General features: G+C 40.4%; 1 protein-coding gene across 1 annotated transcript; it reads left to right on the top strand.

Annotated features, from left to right (window-relative positions):
• Nucleotides 1-712: 712 nt before the first annotated feature.
• LOC109866634 (adenosine 3'-phospho 5'-phosphosulfate transporter 1) lies at nucleotides 713-18,684 on the top strand. The gene is made up of 4 exons (XM_020455402.2): nucleotides 713-1,404; nucleotides 5,144-5,334; nucleotides 5,587-5,747; nucleotides 11,356-18,684. Exons 1-4 carry the CDS (start codon nucleotides 1,385-1,387, stop codon nucleotides 12,286-12,288), a joined length of 1,305 nt encoding a protein of 434 aa, XP_020310991.1. The 5' UTR covers nucleotides 713-1,384; the 3' UTR covers nucleotides 12,289-18,684.

Raw genomic sequence — 18,684 nt, forward strand, 5'->3', positions numbered from 1 at the left:
TGCCGCACTACTGGGTTTTTCACGCTCAACAGTTTTCTGTGTGTATCAAGAATGGTCCACCATCCAAAGGACATAGCCAACTTGACACAACTGTGGGAAGCATTGGAGTCAACATGGGCCAGCATCCCTGTGGAAGGCTTTCAAGACCTTGTAGAGTCCGTGCACTGACAAACTTGATATTAGGACGGTGTTCCTAATGTTTTGTATACTCAGTGTTTTTTGCTTGTAGAATGTCTGTTTTTGGACAAAAAAAATCCTCATTGTCAAGATAACTGCTAGCTAAGGTGATGCTCAACTCCGTTCAAGGAGTTGAGATACCAGCAAACACATGCAGTTATGTTGACTGACCTGGCTTCCTCTTTTGAGGGATATGTAACTTTACATACGTCTGCTTTTCAGTGTGGATAAATTAAAACTCACCAATATAAATGGTTCAATACTTTAATTGCAATATGTTTTGGAAAAATGTTGATAATATTGTTTTTATTACATAGACATGCATTCTACTTTATAAATTGGCAATTTGGTTGATATGTTTTTTTTTATTGATACAATAATATTACATATCAATACAGGGACATTCCTGTGAATACAATGAAAAAATTAAATAATAGAACATATTTTAGCCTATAAATACAGTTCTGGCAAGAGTTTCTAAATCCGGAGGCGCAATATCGCGAGACTTCTCGGGAACGCTTGCGAAACAATCAGGGGTTTCGGGGGTTTGTGAACAATTCCTCCTTAGATCTAAAGGCACAAGCTAGATGATTCGCGCCAATATCTCAAGCAGCTGATGTTATTACTCCAACCTCATGAAAGTGATAAACTGACACGTTTTCATTTTCGCCAAAAACAAATGTATATCGAAGACGCCTTTGAGTTGATGGGTTGCACATGCGCTGTTCGGTGCGAGACAACCGTTAGACCCGAACTCATTTCTACGCATGAGTTTAGCTAGCCAACGTCGCCATGAAATCGTCGTCAAATGTGATCAGGAATTTTTATTTGAGAATCAGTTTTTGCCCACTTTACTAGCTGCCTATCTTGGTACTGCTCGTAAAGCGGGCATGTGCATTTATTCTTCCAGCCCTACAGGTGGCAATGTGCGACGGAGGTCTACAATCTCAGCTATGTAATGAAATCCGGCTTCGCATTTTCCAGGTTTCCACTGAAGGGAATTCTTTATTGAAGTGAACACATTGGCAATTGATAAGTTGTGAAGGCACCGGGAAAGGAAACAGCCAGCCCGAAAGAAATTAGCTTTTACATTAAGGATTTCCTCAGTTAATTTGCGTAAACGCTTCATTGTAGCTAAAGTGGTTGAGTTGTTCGGCGTCTTCGCAACGCCAGGTGTTAGACCAGAATAAGTGTTGGTGGGTGGAAAATGCCATCTTTTTTATGGAGGTAGGAACACATCGTGTTGATGCCTCTAACCATTCATTTGGAATTGCATTCACTTTAAACCCAAAGTAAAGCAAATATATATATATTTAGCACGGCTAACTGCCAGTTGTCAATGTGAGCGTGCCCATGTAAACAGCTGTCAGACTGCACTCGACGATATGGTTTGGCTAGTTAGCTAACTTACCTTGAAATGTAGAGAATGTGTGTTGTGTATTGACATTTGGCACAGCCCAGATTGAAATGCCCAAATCAAAGTCATTACAAGTTATCAAAGTTATGTATACGTTTGTAAATAGTATTGTTTTCCTTGTCACGGGTTGTAGACTAGTTACACTGAAAAGGTTCGCTTAGGTCCATATGAATAAATGCAGGAAGAACCTAGCCATTGCTAAATGTATCTGGCATGTTGTCTTGAATTGTTCATACGCTTCAGTTTTTAGTCCATCAGTGCTTGCTGTATTACTACAATTTGATGAATGTAGACAGTTCAGATTTTCTAGGATATTATTGTGTTTGTGAACCTGCCCTGTCAGGTATGTGAAGAAAAAAAAAACTGTACAGTTTAGGCATTTATGGGTTCAGGCCAACATACTAGGCTCAAGTCCTATAAGTGTGTAAGGGATGCAATGTCACTGTTTTGTTTTACTGAGTTCATAAGGAAATCAGTCAAATTAAATAAATTAATGAGGCCCTAATCTATGGATTTACAACTGGGCAGGGGCGCAGCTATGGGTGGGCCTGGGAATGAGTTTTTCCCTCCAAAAAAGAATTTATTACAGACGGAAATACTCCTACATTTTATCAGCTGTTTATGTGCTGGTCTCAGACGATCCTGCAGGTGAAGAAGCCGGATGTGGAGGGCTGGCGTGGGTACGCTGGGTCTGCAGTTGTGAGGCCAGTTGGGCATACTGCCAAATTCTCTAAAACTACGTTTAAGGCGGCTTATAGTAGAGAAATCAACATTAAATTATCTGTCTTTGGTGGACATTCCTGCAGTCGGCATGCCAATTGCTCACTCCCTCAACTTGATAAATATATGGCCTTTTATTTTCCCCAGCACAAGGTGCACCTGTGTAATGATCATGCTGTTTAATCAGCTTCTAGATATGCCACACCTGTCAGGTGGATGGATTATCTTGGCAAAGGAGAAAATGTTCACTAACAGGGATGTAAACAAATTTGAGAGAAATATGCTTTTTGTGCAAATTGAACATTTATGGGATCTCTTATTTCAGGTCATGAAACATGGAACCAACACTTTACATGTTGTGTTTATATTTTTTTATTAAGAATACAATAGGTTTCCTACAACTCGGCCAACTTTTTCCATACCATCTTTATCATGGCAGCATGCATAAGACCTAGTAAGCTTCAAAGGAAAACCTCAACCCAGCAGTTCTATTTTAGCTCTTGAACAAGCTATTTTTCCCTCCACATCTGAGGAGAATCAATTATGCAATGTATATTTAGTAATAATGCATTTGTTTTTTCTATCCTTTTTTGAAGTCATCTGATGTTATCTGAAGATAAGTCTTGTCCCTTAAGTCTTTATTTATAGAAGGAAGGTGTCCCTTCAAGAAATTCCCCCACAGCATTTTTGAGCATCCTGGAACAAAGTGAAGCACAGGGTCTTTAATAGCTAGATTTTTTCAAATTAAACTTTTTCAATCAATCCATTCCTAATCATTCCAACAATTAGGCCTTGGCTAACTGTTGCAGTGTACCTACAGTACCAGTCAAAAGTTTGGACACACCTACTCATTCCAGGGTTTTTCTTTATTTTTACTATTTTCTGCATTGTAAAAAACTAGTGAAGACATCACAACTATGAAATAACACATGGAATCATGTAATAACCAAAAAGTGTTTTAACAAATCAAAATATATATTTTATTTTATTCAAAGTATCCAACCTTTGCTTTGAAGTCAGCTTTGCACACTCTTGGCATTCTCTCAACCAGGCTCATGATGTACTCACCTGGAATACATTTCAATTAACAGGTGTGCCTTATTAAAATGTAATTTGTGGAATTTCTTTCCTTAATGTGTTTGAGCCAATCCAGTTGTGTTGTGACGAGGTATACAGAAGATTAGTATTTTACCAAATAGGGCTAAGTCCATCTTATGGCAAGAACAGCTCAAATAAGCAAAGAGAAATTTACAGTCCATCATTACTTTAAGACATGAAGGTCAATCATTTTTAAGTTTCTTAAAGTGCAGTTGCAAAAACCATCAAGCATTATGATGAAACTGGCTCTCATGAGGACCATCAGCGAAAGACCTAGAGTTACCTCTGCTGCAGAGGATACGTTCATTATAGTTAACTGCACCTCGGATCGCAGCCCAAATAAAAGCTTCACAGAGTTCATGTAACAGACACATCTCAACATCCAACTGACCCAAAACACACCTGGCTGTGCACGGGCTATTTGACCAAGAAGGAGAGTGATGGTGCTGCGTCAGATGACCTGCTCTCCACAATCACCCGGACTCAACCCAATTGAGATGGTTTGGGATGAGTTAGACCGCAGAGTGAAGGAGAAGCAGCCAACAAGTGCTCAGCATGTATGGGAATTCAAGACTGTTGGAAAAGCATTCCTCATGAAGCTGGTTGAGAGAATGCCAAGAGTGCGCAAAGCTGTCAAAGGCAATATATTTTGTTTTAACACTTTTTTGGTTACTACATGATTTTAAATGTGTTATTTCATAGTTTTGAAGTCTTCACTATTATTCTACAACATAGAACATAGTAAAAATAAAGAAAAATCCTTGAATGAGTAGGTTTGTCCAAATGTTTGACTGGTACTGTAAAAGCAACACGGCCCTCTTTCCAATTGTGCAACTTTCAAAGATGACCCCTGCAATAAGTAGATGGAATCCCAGCAACTGCGGCACGAAGCCTAAATGCGAAAAATGTTCTGCCTCGGACGCATTTTTCCAGCTACGGCTGGAGTGTTGGTAGCAGTACCATGTAATGAGCTGCTTGTTCAAAGCCCAGGTTGCACTGGGCGATGCTACAGTGGCGGCTTCTCCTGTTGCTGCTTCTGTGGCTTGACTGGCTGGGGGTAGAGTCTCAAACAAAGAGCCTCTGTTTGTGTGAGCCAGTCAGGCATGCATGCAGAGGTAGGCAGGCCTCTGGGGTGAAGGACGAGGTGGGGGCCCTCCCTCCCTCCCAGTGAAAGTGATCCACTACTGTGCTACAGCAGCCAGGGAGGGAGCACACCTTTCACACGGCCTGATTAGGTCATCCCCTTCCTCCCCAGATGGGTAACGGAGAGGAGAGCTATTGGTGTGTGCAGGTAAATTAGGGGCATCTGTGGGAAAGGATGCTAGTGTTAAGGATCAGTGTGAACATGACAGGTGGAAATCGGTTGTGTTACCTGTATAAATACGGGGCTGTTGTGTAGAAATGGATCGTCTCTTCTCTTTACTCTGCTTTCAGGCCAATGGGTGTTTATGTGTTAATTATGCTTTAAATTACACTGTGTCCCCCCCACCTTCCAATATGTCCCACCCAAGTCACATAATCTACTAAAGTCTAAAGTTGTAAATAAATACTAGAATCTTAAGTTTTAATATCTCATCAGAGAAGCTTCTGCAGTATTTCAATCCATCACTCTAAAACCATGTGGGGAAAACATGCTGCTGAGAGTTTATTATAGTTAACCAGTCTATTACAGAATTTACCTGCCATGCCTCCGGTACTAATACTAGTACTTTTATCCTGTATGTGCTGAAGGCTTTGGCCTGGCCTGGTGCTGATCCTCCTCCCGTCTACGCTGGCGGCTGACAAAGAGTCTTCGTTACTACAGGACTGGCACGACGTGTGGTTGTTCCGCTTCTTCCTCAACGTGCTGGGCTACGCCACCATCATCATACCTGGCTACTTTCTCATCGGCTACTTCAAGAGGATCAACTACCTCGAAACAGGTGTGGATGTTCTACAGACTGGTGATAATGCACGCATATACGCACGCAGAACGATATGGACACAAATAGACCTACAATTTTTCTCCACATTAATTCTGAATTCTATCTGTTAAAGCTCGGTGTATCCTTCAAGTTGCAATTCACAGTTTCTCTATGTTAACATGATCATTGTGTTTGTTTTGATGAATCAGTGCATCGTTGATGTGTTCTGGACCTTAAAATATCTTCCTGACCAGTGTTTTCCCCTCCCAGGTCGTGGCATTTGCTATCCTGTCATAAAGGCCTGTGTGTTTGGTAGTGAATCGAAGACTGGTCTCCTGGACGACATGTCCATAGCTCCGAGAAATGACGCTGACTCGGGCTCGTCGGCCAGACAAGCCTTCAAGTTAGTCTTCTGCGCTGCGGGACTTCAGGTAAAGTAGTTAAAAGGGCTATATAAATAGAATGTATTGAATTTTGATTGGGTAGATTTTCTAGTTGTAGCCCTTTGCACTCAATGCTGTATATGAGTTGAAAATTGCAGATTTGGGCACTGATAAGCACATAAATTGGAATGCAGTGGCTGTACAGTAACGTGAAATAAATGATGAGATGTTGATGAGTCCAAATGTGCACTTCACATTTCCATTTCATAAAACTCATGTAATATACTGTCAACGTTTATGATCACTATATTTGATGAACAGTTAAAAAATGACATGGCAGCATACCCTGGGTTGTTCTGAACAGAATGAGCATATGTTTGTATATTATGAAGAAAATTCACTGCGGAACATGCACCTGAATTCACGCATGACTAGGGCTGTTACTGTGACTGTTTTACCACCAAACCGGCAGTCACAATTCAGGAAGGCAGTCAAATTCCACGTGACCGTTTAGTCACAGTAATTGGGCTTCTCCAAGCTCTGATGCTGCTGATGGTCATTAATAGCCTACCAAACTTGGTAACTGCCTGGTACCCAGCACTCTGGTGTCCCGAGTGGCACAGCGGTCTAAGGCACTGCATCTCAGTGCAAGAGGCCTCACTGCAGTCCCTGGTTAAGGCTGCATCACATCCGGCCGTGATTGGGAGTCCCATGGGGCGGCGCACAATTGGCCCAGCATCGTCCGGGTTTGGCCGGGGTAGGCCGTCATTGTAAATAAGAATGTGTTCTCAACTGACTTGCCTAGTTAAATAAAGGTTAAATAATCACTGACATCAATGCAAATCAAACACTTCAAGAGAGCCCATGAGCTCATGTTGCACAACATTTCTATAGGCTATGCAATTGTGTGAGAAAGTTTTGAAGGCCTCTATAAAGCTTTCTATAGGCTAGGCCTACTATATTTATTTCTCAACTTTCCTAATATTAAGCACATTGCTTCTCTTAACGACAGGAGTATAACCTACCAAGCTGGCATGAAAATGAACAACGGGAAAAGCGTCCTCCATTCACAATTTAAGTACATAGATGACGTGTATTTTTTTGAAAATTATAATAGTCCATTCTAAATCAAAACAAATTTCCCACATATATTATTTAGTATATGTAAAGACAAGATTTAATCAAGAATAGTCTGATGGGTGACAATATTAGCCTATCACTTGTGAATTATATATTATCACTTGTGAATGAAGCCTAGTGTAAAACAATGCCTTTTTTTGTGTGACTTTTTCTAATCATAGTCACACACCTCGTAGCCTAGCCCATTGACCTATATGTTTTGATAAGGTTTGTATCACAACTAAAGTGTACAAATAACTTCTTCAAATTAAGCATATTAATCCGCTTTACAGTGGGTGAGAGCCTACTGGCATACATAAGCAGCGGTGAGTTTCAAGTTTGGGGAAGATCATTTTCACCATTAAAAATGCACCTTTATAATAAAAGCATTACATAATCGCATTTGCGGCCACTTTTGATAATAGTGTTTCCTGTTAATGGAACATTAGCGCTTATAACCTACTCCTACATTTTAAGCCAAATGTTCTGATCTGTGTCAGCCTCATTGCGTAAAAAAGTATTTTTGATGGTAGTGATTGTATTCATTTGTTTGGAATATTTATTTTTCACATAGAATATAATAGTTCAACTTTTGTAATATGGGGGACAGTAGATTGACATAGATGTTTGGAATATTATGAATAAATGACTAAACAATATCCCCATTTTTAGAACTGTAACTAAGTAAACTATACCCTGTTTTACAATATCTGATTAATAAGGTTAGTTCATAAGAAGGGATTATGTGGCATGAACAAGGAGTAATTAAATATAACGAACACCATTCTAAACTATTCTAGAGAGGAATGGGTTGTGGGTGAAGTAAGCAGATAGGGTCGTTAACCTATGGTTGAACCGACGAAACTTAGCTCTGGGGTGTTTTAGATAAGGCAGTGAGTGCATTCCTAAGTTTTCTGTTAATTAGAACTGTCAGTTAGGTGGTGATCGATAATGATGAGGGGTCAAGAGTTAATTCAGTTATGTTGTGTGACCTGTGTGTGTGTTAGTGAGTTGGAATGAACTTTTAAACTCACTTAATTCAATTAAATGAATGAAGCAATGAAGCAATGAAATGACGTCATGTTATTGTATATAAACTGTTGCTCGTGGTAACGTGGCAGCGCGCTCCGATAATAAATACTTTTATCTATTATTGATAAGACTGGTCTCTGTCTATTTTATGCAAACAAGAATCTTACAAATTCTCATAAAATAGATTAAGGGAATTAAATTAATGAAAACATATTGGAATAATTCAATTACAGTAACAATAGACTAGTGCTTTTGCTGTTTGTTAGGCCTACTCATCTTGTTGGCTGACTAAAAGTCAATGTGGACAGTTCTTCCAATATCTTCAATATGCACCTCGGAATTGGATAAGAACGCGCACAGTTGCGACCCCAATGTGTCTGTCTTCACTTGTAGCCTGTGAGAGAGACCCGATCACGTGATGGAGAGTCATGTGAGTGAGAGGTGCTTCGGAGCACGCAGCACTCAGGGAGAAGTGAATTTTAATTATTATATTCAGCCTAAGGGCACAACGGCCACTGGCTGCAAAAGGCATAGATTTTTTTAAGGGGCATTACAGCCACACAAAGGGGATTCCGCCGGGAAATTCGAGGCATTATCAAGTGCTTGTCAAATTATGAATGAGAGACTGAGGAAGAGTGTACAGCCTACACACACAAAAAGCAGGGTTCATGCCTTTCATGCTACTTTTTCAAATCATCATTAGTCATATCATGCAACCTTACAGTGTATTAAAAATCAAAACATGCATGCCAACGTTTGTAGAACATCTAAAGTTACATTAATAACTCTAAATTAAGCCTATAGGAGTACCTATAGTTGAAGTCGGAAGTTTACATACACCTTAGCCAAATACATTTTATCTCAGTTTTTCATAATTCCTGACATTTATTCCTCGTAAAAATGCCCTGTTTTAGGTCATTTAGGATCACCACTTTATTTTAAGAATGTGAAATATCTGAATAATAGTAGAGAGAATTATTTATTTCAGATTTGATTTCTTTCATCACATTCCCAGTGGGTCAGAAGTTTACATACACTCAATTAGTATTTGGTAGCATTGCCTTTAAATTGTTGAACTTTGGTCAAACGTTTCGGGTAGCCTTCCACAAGCTTCCCACAATAAGTTAGGTGAATTTTGGCCCATTCCTCCTGACAGAGCTGGTGTAACTGGAGTCAGGTTTGTAGGCCTCCTCGCTCACACACGCCTTTTCAGTTCTGCCCACAAATTTTCTATGGGATTGAGGTCAGGGCTTTGTGATGTATGCTTTAGAAGCATGCTTGGGGTCATTGTCCATTTGGAAGACCCATTTGCGACCAAGCTTTAACTTTCTGACTGATATCTTTAGAAGTTGCTTCAATATATCCACATAATTTTCCTGCCTCATGATGCCATCTATTTTGTGAAGTGCACCAGTCCCTCCTGCAGCAAAGCACCTCCACTGATGCTGCCACCCCCGTGCTTCATGGTTGGGATGGTGTTCTTTGGCTTGCAAGCCTCCCCCTTTTTCCTCCAAACATAACAATGGTCATTATGGCCAAACAGTTCTATTTTTTGTTTCATCAGACCAGAGGACATTTCTCCAAAAAGTACGATCTTTGTCCCCATGTGCAGTTGCAAACCATATTCTGGATTTTTTATGGCGGTTTTGGAGCAGTGGCTTCTACCTTGCTGAGTGGCCTTTCAGGTTATGGTGATATAGGACTCGTTTTACTGTGGATATAGATACTTATGTACCTGTTTCCTCCAGCATCTTTACAAGGTCCTTTGCTGTTGTTCTGGGATTGATTATTCTGGATTTTTTATGGCGGTTTTGGAGCAGTGGCTTCTACCTTGCTGAGTGGCCTTTCAGGTTATGGTGATATAGGACTCGTTTTACTGTGGATATAGATACTTATGTACCTGTTTCCTCCAGCATCTTTACAAGGTCCTTTGCTGTTGTTCTGGGATTGATTTGCACTTTTTGCATCTCTAGGAGACAGAACACGTCTCTTTCCTTAGCGGTATAAAGGCTGCGTGGTCCCATGGTGTTTATACTTGCGTACTATTGTTAGTATGGATGAACGGTGGTACCTTTAGGCGTTTGGAAATTGCCCCCAGGGATGAGCCAGACTTGTGGAGGTCTACAATTTTTTTTAAGGTCTTGGCTGATTTCTTTAGATTTTTCCCATGATGTCAAGCAAAGAGGCACTGAATTTGAAGGTAGGCCTAGAAATACATCCACAGGTACACCTCCAATTGACTCAAATGATATCAATTAGCCTATCAGAAGCTTCTAAAGCCATAACATCATTTTCTGGAATTTTCCAATCTGTTTGAAGGCACAGTCAATTTATGTATGTAAACTTCTGACCCACTGGAGTTGTGATGCAGTGAATTATAGGTTAAATAATCTGTCTGTAAACAATTGTTGGGAAAATTACTTGTGTCATGCACAAAGTAGATGTCCTCACCAACTTGCCAAAACTATAGTTTGTTAACAAGAAATTTGTGGAGTGGTTGAAAAACGAGTTTTAATGACTCCAACCGAAGTGTACGTAAACTTCCGACTTCAACTGTACATGCATAATGATCTCCATGTCATTGTAGCAGTAAGGGGAGAACACTGCATGAAACCTTCTTTACTCTTCAGTTAACACAAACACACACACTCTCTCCCTTCCTGTCTCCCTCTATCCCACAAACACACACACTGCTTCCAACTTTTAAAACGTTAGTCTTTCAGTTTTTTATCCTCTTGTGTTTCTTGTGTAGTAAATATGACATTTTTCATTGTTTATTAGTTTTTTTCTGTGAGGCGCATTGTGTTGCATTCATGTCTGAAATGTACTATATAAATAAACCTTGATTTCATTAGGCACCTAACCAAATTTAAGGAGCACCAGAAAGAGAGATGTATTGATATAGTTTAGGCTTGCATTAGGCCTATATTAATCTTACCTTTGAAGCACATCTCATGAGTAGCAGACGCTTTTCCTTTCTTCCCGGGTCAATCAAATCTGCCTAGACCTACCAGGTTGTTCGCTAGCTAGGTAACATGACTGAACAACGTTTTTTATCAAACCAATAATTAGCGAGAAGCAGGTGAGTGAGGGCAGGTAGGGTATGTGGCTGGCTGGTTATAGCTGCCCACGTGATATGCGAATGAAAGTGAAGTGGATATTATGGGACCTGCGCATACAAGAGACTAGTGGCTGTTGCTTAAATGTAGCTGACGTTATAAACGTTTTATTACAGGCGCCAGCAGGTTCTTTAGATTAGTAGGGCAGAAAAATTTGGTTGTATCACATGAAACGATACCAAGGTATTCTAAAATGTTTTTATTATGATGTTTTGGTACCATGATATTACCATGGTACCGGTGTACTGTGCAACACTACTGTCTATATAGGCCAATTCCCACAAGTGTAAAAGACTAAAACAGCGATACAAACATATTCACAATTATATCTCATGTACGTCATACAATTTAGTCTCCTTATCTATGTTATCTTGTTTTCTCTCCAGACATCCTACCTGACATGGGGTGTCCTACAGGAGAGGGTGATGACACGCTCGTACGGGGCCTCCACCCCCGAGGAGGAGGGTGAGCGCTTCAAGGACTCCCAGTTCCTGGTGTTCATGAACCGCATCCTGGCGCTGACTGTGTCTGGCCTGTGGTGTCTCCTATTCAAGCAGCCTCGCCACGGTGCGCCCATGTATAAATACTCGTTCGCCTCGCTCTCCAACGTCCTCAGCAGCTGGTGCCAGTACGAGGCCCTCAAGTACATCAGCTTCCCCACCCAGGTGCTGGCTAAGGCCTCTAAAGTGATCCCCGTCATGTTAATGGGTAAGATTGTGTCGCACAAGAGCTACGAGTACTGGGAGTACCTGACGGCGGCTCTGATCTCTCTGGGTGTCAGCATGTTCTTGTTGACGAGCACGACCGGTAAGCACCCGTCTACGGTAACAACGTTCAGCGGCGTGGTCATCTTGGTCGGCTACATCGTCTTCGACAGCTTCACGTCCAACTGGCAGGACAACTTGTTCAAGTGCAAGATGTCGTCGGTACAGATGATGTTCGGCGTCAACCTCTTCTCCTGCCTCTTCACCGTGGGCTCTCTGCTGGAGCAGGGTGCCTTCTTCGACTCGCTGGCCTTCATGACGCGACATTCGGAATTTGCATTCCATGCCGTGCTGTTGTCGGTGTGCTCAGCATGCGGCCAGCTCTTCATCTTCTACACCATCGCACAGTTCGGCGCCGCCATCTTCACCATCATCATGACCCTTCGGCAGGCCATCGCCATCCTGCTCTCCTGTTTCCTGTATGGCCACGCCGTCACAATGGTGGGGGGCTTCGGCATGGCCGTGGTCTTCCTCGCCCTCTTCCTGCGCGTCTACGCCCGCATCCGCATGAAGGCAGGACGCAGGGCGCCGCAGCCACAGGTGCAGAAGGTCTAGGAGGAGGAGTCTGAGGAGGGAACTGGAAAAACAAAAACTAAAGCCACGTTTTCGTTGGTTTTTTTTTCTGTCTCTGTGTGTCCCTTTTGACTTTTTGTGTTCATTTAATGGGTTTCTACTTTGCATAGGAAAGGTACAGAAAGGGATTCTAATGCCTTTTTAAAGGTGTTTGACTTGACACGCACCGAGCTGTCGTCACACAGGTCAATTAGTCTCAAAAACCCAACCCTAGGCAACACAGTGACTAGGTTCTGATTTCAATGATGGACTCTTGTCATAGAGGAACCATGTCACTGCCTAAGTCACTACTTTATCTGCTTGAATAAAATGCAAAATGATCAACAGAGGTTATTTTTAATGAGTGAATTATGCAAGTGGATAGTTTGCATCAACTACCTTAACTAAAACCACTGCAAAGTTATTGCCTGCAAAATCACGATGTTCTGTCATATCTGCCTCTTGATTTGTTGGGAGAGTCCCCAGAATGTATATTTTACCCTTATCGACGTAGGCAGTGACGTAGTTTCTCTATGCCAAAGGAGTCGGTCATTAAATTCAGACCTTAGTCACTGTGTTGCCTAGGGTCAGGTTTCAAGGGTACAGGTCAATGGGAGTGATTTTGCTGGACCAGTCAGCAGTCATGCCCGTTTAAGTGTCTATGACCCCAAAATTACACAGCAATCGTCACTTGTACGTTTTGTCTGTCAAACCCAGTTCAAACGCATGCAACATTGGCATGTCAAATGTAAACAACTAATAAAATGGCTATTGATTTCAGCCTTTGCGATATGCTTCTGGAGCTGCAGTCAAAGAACAAAAATCTGATGTTTGTAGTTTTGGGGTAATCACTAGTACATGAGCTGTATACTGCAAGCCTTCAGCTATGAGTAATGTAATATTGTGAATGGCACTATATTAAGCTTATAAGGCCTCTATGAAAAGAGGACATGAGATACTATGGTGAGCAGGCCCCAAGTAAGGTCCCGTTTTGGATCATCTCTGTGTAGATACTGCATCAATTTAGTTTAAAACTAATAATTGCATTGTTGTACATTTTGGACATGGCATGAGAGAAATGTTTGTAATCATTACCAGTTCATGATCAGGTAATGCTGCTTGAGAATATTTTATTTGTTTCATATAAAGAAGCAGGTATGGTAGAGGTCTCACTTTTGGCATTATTCTGACTTGAGATCTATGTTCTTAACTAAAGAAGTCTACCATTGAGATCAAGGAAGGATTTACACGAACGTCCAGGTTGTGTCAGACGGATCTCAAGTCAAATTACCGCCCTTTCAGATCATAAGAATAGCATAGTTCATACATCTTTAGTTGACTGATGTGTTGTTCCTCATGGCTTACCATAGTGTATGATGAGGAAAGTTACTGAGTGACCCCACAGAAAATGTTTTACTATTTTCCTAACATCACAAGAATAAATGCACAGCTTACCAGCAGACCATCAAAAAGAGCTTTGCAGAGTTACTATGTTCTATTTTATATGGAGTGAGAGGGGAAAGAGAGATTTCAAGCAGCATTCAAGATGCCCATCTTATTTTTGAATAGGACGCACTTACGTTAGGTCAGGTAAAAGACAATTAACTGTCAAATGCCAGCAAGAGTTGCAACCAGGCGGAATGACTCGAACTTCAGCTCTTGGAACAAACAGCCTGCACAATTATTTGTTCTCTTGTTTTGTTGGTGTAGGATTCAACTAGGCAAACCATATTATTGAAGTATTTGATTTGGATAAATGCCATACATTTTCATACCGAATGTAAGTTTAAGTATGGTAGCATTCATTTAGTGGCCTGGCTGACCCAGACAAAGTGGAGGATTTCCAATTGCCAGGCAATTCATTTAGCCCTACGTGTACAGCTTTACAATCAAACCAAATACTTGAATTATTTGTTACACTATCTTACACTAACACTCATTAATGGGTAGACTATAAATCATTTGGAACAGGACATACAGTACCAGTCAAAAGTTTGGACACACCTACTCATTTCAGGGTTTTTCTACATTGTAGAATAATAGTGAAGACATCAAAACTATGAAATAACATATTGAATCATGTAGTAACCAAAAAAGTGTTAAATCAAAATATATTTCATATTTGAGATTCTTCAAAATAGTCACCCTTTGCCTTGATGACAGCTTTGCACACTCTTGACATTCTCTTAAGGTTTGATGTCTTCGCTATTATTCTACAATGTAGAAAATAGTAAAAATAAAGAAACCCTTGAATGAGTAGGTGTGTACAAACTTTTGACTGGTACTGTAGACCAGTTGTTCTGGTATTATTAAATTGCAAATGTGAATTTGTATTCAAACAAGCCATAAAGTCAATAATCACACATAGAGACAACTAAAAGATTTGACAAACTGCATTCACATTTTATAAAGTTGTACATTCAAATTTTACAGCTCTCCTTGTCAGTTACTTTGGTTCAGCCCATCTGCTTTTGCTTCAACACTTGAGATAAGTGAATGACTCACAACAATATAAATGTCCTATGTATAGGCTGTACACATGTCTTATTGGCTATACAGTGCCTTGCAAAAGTATCCAGACCCCCTTGATTATATCACATTTTGTTACAAAGTGGGATGAAAATGGATTTAATTGTAATTTTGTCAACAATATGCACAAAATACTCTGTCAAAGTGGATTTCTTTTAATTAATAAAAAAATATGCATAAGTATTCAGCCCTTAAATTAGTTAAGGAGTCAAATTTAGCTTATCAAATCACATAAGTTACATGGACTTACTGTGTGAAATAATATGGGTTGACATTATTTTAAATGACTAACCCTTCCTTTGTCTCCCTTACATAGTGTATTGGGAAAGTATTCAGACCCCTTGACTCCAGATTTTGCTACGTTACAGCCTCAATCTAAAATGGATTAAATAGGTTTTTTGTTCTTCATCAATCTACACATAATACCACATAATGACAAAGCAAAAACAGGTTTTGAATTTTGGGGAAATTTATTACAAACAAAAAAAAAGTATTTAGACCCTTTACTCAGTACTTTGTTGAAGCACCTTTGGCAGCGATAACAGCCTGGAGTCTTCTTGCATATGACCCTACACGCTTGGCACACCTGTATTTGTGGATTTTCTCACATTCTTCTCTGCAGATCCTCTTAAGCTCTGTAAGGTTGGATGCACATCTATTTCCGGGTCTCCAGAGATGTTCAATCGGATTCAAGTCCGGGCTCTGGCTGGGCCACTCAGAGACTTGTCACAAAACCACTCCCGGTTGTCTTATCTGTGTGCTTAGGGTTGTTGTTCTGTTGGAAGGTGAACCTGTGCCCCAGTCTGAGGTCCTGAGTGTTCTGGAGCAGGTTTTCATCGAGGAGCTCTCTGTACATTACTCTGTTCCTTTCCCTCGATCCTGACTAGTCTACCAGTCCCTGTCGCTGAAAAACATCCCCACAGCATAATGCTGCCACCACCATGCTTCACCGTAGGGATGGTGCCAGGTTTCTTCCAGACGTGACGCTTGGCATTCAGGCCAAAGAGTTAATTCTTGCTTTCATCAGACCAGAGAATCTGGTTTCCAAACTTCTTCCATTTAAGAATAATGGAGGCCAATGTGTTCTTGGGGACCTTCAATGCTGCAGAAATGTTTTGGGAGCCTTCCCCAGATCTGTGCCCGGCCACAATCTTGTCTCGGTGCTCTACGGACAATTCCTTCAACCTCATGGCTTGGTTTTTGCTCTGACATGCACTGTCAACTGTGTGACCTTATATAGACAGGTGTGTGGCCTTTCGAAACCATGTCCAATCAATTGAATTTACCACAGGTGGACTCCAATGAAGTTGTAGAAACATCTCAAGGATGATTAATGGAAACCGGATGCACCTGAGCTCCATTTTGAGTCTCATAGCAAAGGGTCTGAATACTTATGTAAATTAGGTATTTCTGTTGTTTGTTCTTTTATACATTTGCTAAGATTTCAAAAGACCTGTTGTATTGTGTGTAGATTGATGAGGAGAAATATAAATGTAATACATTTTACAATAAGGCTGTAAGTTAACAAAATGTGGAAATGGGTAAGGGGTCTGAATACTTTCCGAATGCACTGCACATCTGTGAGGTCCCTCAGTCAAGTATTGAATTTCAATCACAGATTCAACTACAAAAGACCAGGGAGCTTTACGAAGGCCTCTTAAAAATGGCAGTGGTTGGTAGATGGGTAACAATAACAAGTCAGACATTGAATATATTTTAGCATGGTCTAGATAATAATGATCCAGTGCATTGTGTATTAAACCACCCAGACACTTCAAAGATAGTCGTACCTCTGAACTGAGCTGCAGGACCAGAATTAATCTGCACAGGGATGTCACCATGAGGCCATTGGTTATTTTAAAACGGTTACAGAGTACAATGGCTGTGATGGGACAGAACTGAGGACGGATCAACAACATTGTAGTGACTCTACAATAATGACCTAAATGACAGTGAGAGGAACACAAATATACTAAATAAAACTATTCCAAAACATGCATCTTGTATGCAACAAGGTGCTAAAGTAATACTGCAAAAAACATGGCAAAGGCATACACTTTTTGGGCCTAAATTCTAATCCCTATGTTTGGGGCAAATCCAACACCACACATCACTGAATAACTGCCTCCTTATTTTCAAGCATGGTGGAAATACTATGGTAAGACTTGAAAATTGCTGTCCAGCCTTGATCCCCAACATCTTGACAGAGCTTGAAAAATGTTGAAAAGATGAATAGGCAAATATTGCACAATTCAGGTGTGCAAAGCCCAAGCCATGTTCACATTGGAAATTTGAAGTGACTCAATCATATTTATTTGCATATCCGATTTTAATCTGTTCTTTTTCCTGCAGTCTGAACAGCCAAAAAGCACATGGAATCGGCAATTTCAAGTCACATTTCAAACCACCTTCGTAGGTACTTTGAAGTCAGATACAAATCTGATTCCTGGCCATGTCTGTACAGTCCAGTCTGATTTATTTACCCTCAAGTGGTTTTTAGACTGTTATTCGACTTATCTTGTTGCTTGCTAGCTACTCTGTTGACAGTTTGACAAGCACATGTGGTAGCTAACTAGCTTGGTAATGGTTTACAAACAAATTAGTGAATGTGCTAGAAAGCTAAACAACTACTTTGCTAGCTAGTGGACTGCTGTGGCTAGCTAAAAAAGTGTAGCCTTGTCAGCAAATGTCTGCTGTCTGAACCTACACATCTGATTTGGTCACTTGTAACTTGCTGTTTGGACAGTCAGTACAGTAGTCCAAAACTGATTTGAGCATTAAGGCCTACAGTGGGAACAAGGCTTTAGACTTACACAAGCAGACTCACAGCTGTAATTGCTGCCAAAGGTGTTTCTAACATGTATGGACTCAGGGAACTGAATACTTATGCAACAACTATATGTTTTAAAATGTTTATTAATAAAAAATAAGATTTTTTTCTTCCACTTTGACAGAGTATTTTGTGTAGATTGTTGACAAAAAAATGACAATTCAATCAATTGTAATACTTTGTAAAACAATAAAATGTGAAGAAATCCAAGAGGTCTGAATACTTTTGCAAGGCACTGCACATTCTTTTGATGTTCTGTTTGCATTAGCTTGACACTTTTGTTTCAATGTCAGTTGGTGTTTTAACCTAACGGTAGCACCTGTAAAAGAAATGTGTGAGTGGGGTCGGAAGAAACCGGAAGTATTTGGTTTTCAGGCTTCAGCTCTTCTCTGCTTTTCCTCTGAAAACAGGATGCTTCTGGTTTCTGACAAGGCTGAGGGTGGTAATGTCTTTATGGATGGTTAGCCCCATCTTTATCAGCCTTAGATAAGGACTACGGTTAAACTACTGTACTGTACTACTGGCAAAGCAAATGTCATAGCATGGGTCGTGGGACGTGGCATATTCATGATAGGTCAATGGTTTTCACATAGTCTTCAACATTGCCTGGGGGAATAACCTGGGGAAGAAAGCAATGCAAACCTTTGTAAACATTGTCTTGGGATCTTTTGCTTCAATTGAAACTGTAACCTTTTTGGACACATGGAGCGTAGTCGCATACAGTACATGTTCCTTATGATGGATTACTAGCATTTTTTATCTGTCCATAATGACATGCTTATTTTGAGGAGAGCTGCACTGTTGTCTGTTCTTTCATGTGTGAATGTTTTAATGTGGATGGTGATGATTGACGCTCTCTCTAGAATGTGAAGGATCAATTGGACAGGCTTAGAGTTTGGTGTGGATGAGGACCTCTGCATACAAGGGAAATGCAATGTAACCGGTACTTTCTGTTTTTTTTTATCATTGTAGTATTTCAACTAGTAGGCTAGATTGATTTATTTTTTATTTTAAATCATTAAATTAATTTAAATACATGA

The sequence above is a fragment of the Oncorhynchus kisutch genome, linkage group LG21 (assembly GCF_002021735.2).
Source record: "Oncorhynchus kisutch isolate 150728-3 linkage group LG21, Okis_V2, whole genome shotgun sequence".
Classification (NCBI taxonomy): domain Eukaryota; kingdom Metazoa; phylum Chordata; class Actinopteri; order Salmoniformes; family Salmonidae; genus Oncorhynchus; species Oncorhynchus kisutch.

Bases quoted from the DNA above. Each gene is read 5' to 3' on its own strand.
- LOC109866634 (XM_020455402.2), top strand. From the start codon at position 1,385: ATGCCATCTTTTTTATGGAG. The intron at 5,335-5,586 runs GTGTGGATGTTC...TTCCCCTCCCAG, and splicing joins GATCAACTACCTCGAAACAG to GTCGTGGCATTTGCTATCCT. The intron at 5,748-11,355 runs GTAAAGTAGTTA...TTTTCTCTCCAG, and splicing joins TCTGCGCTGCGGGACTTCAG to ACATCCTACCTGACATGGGG.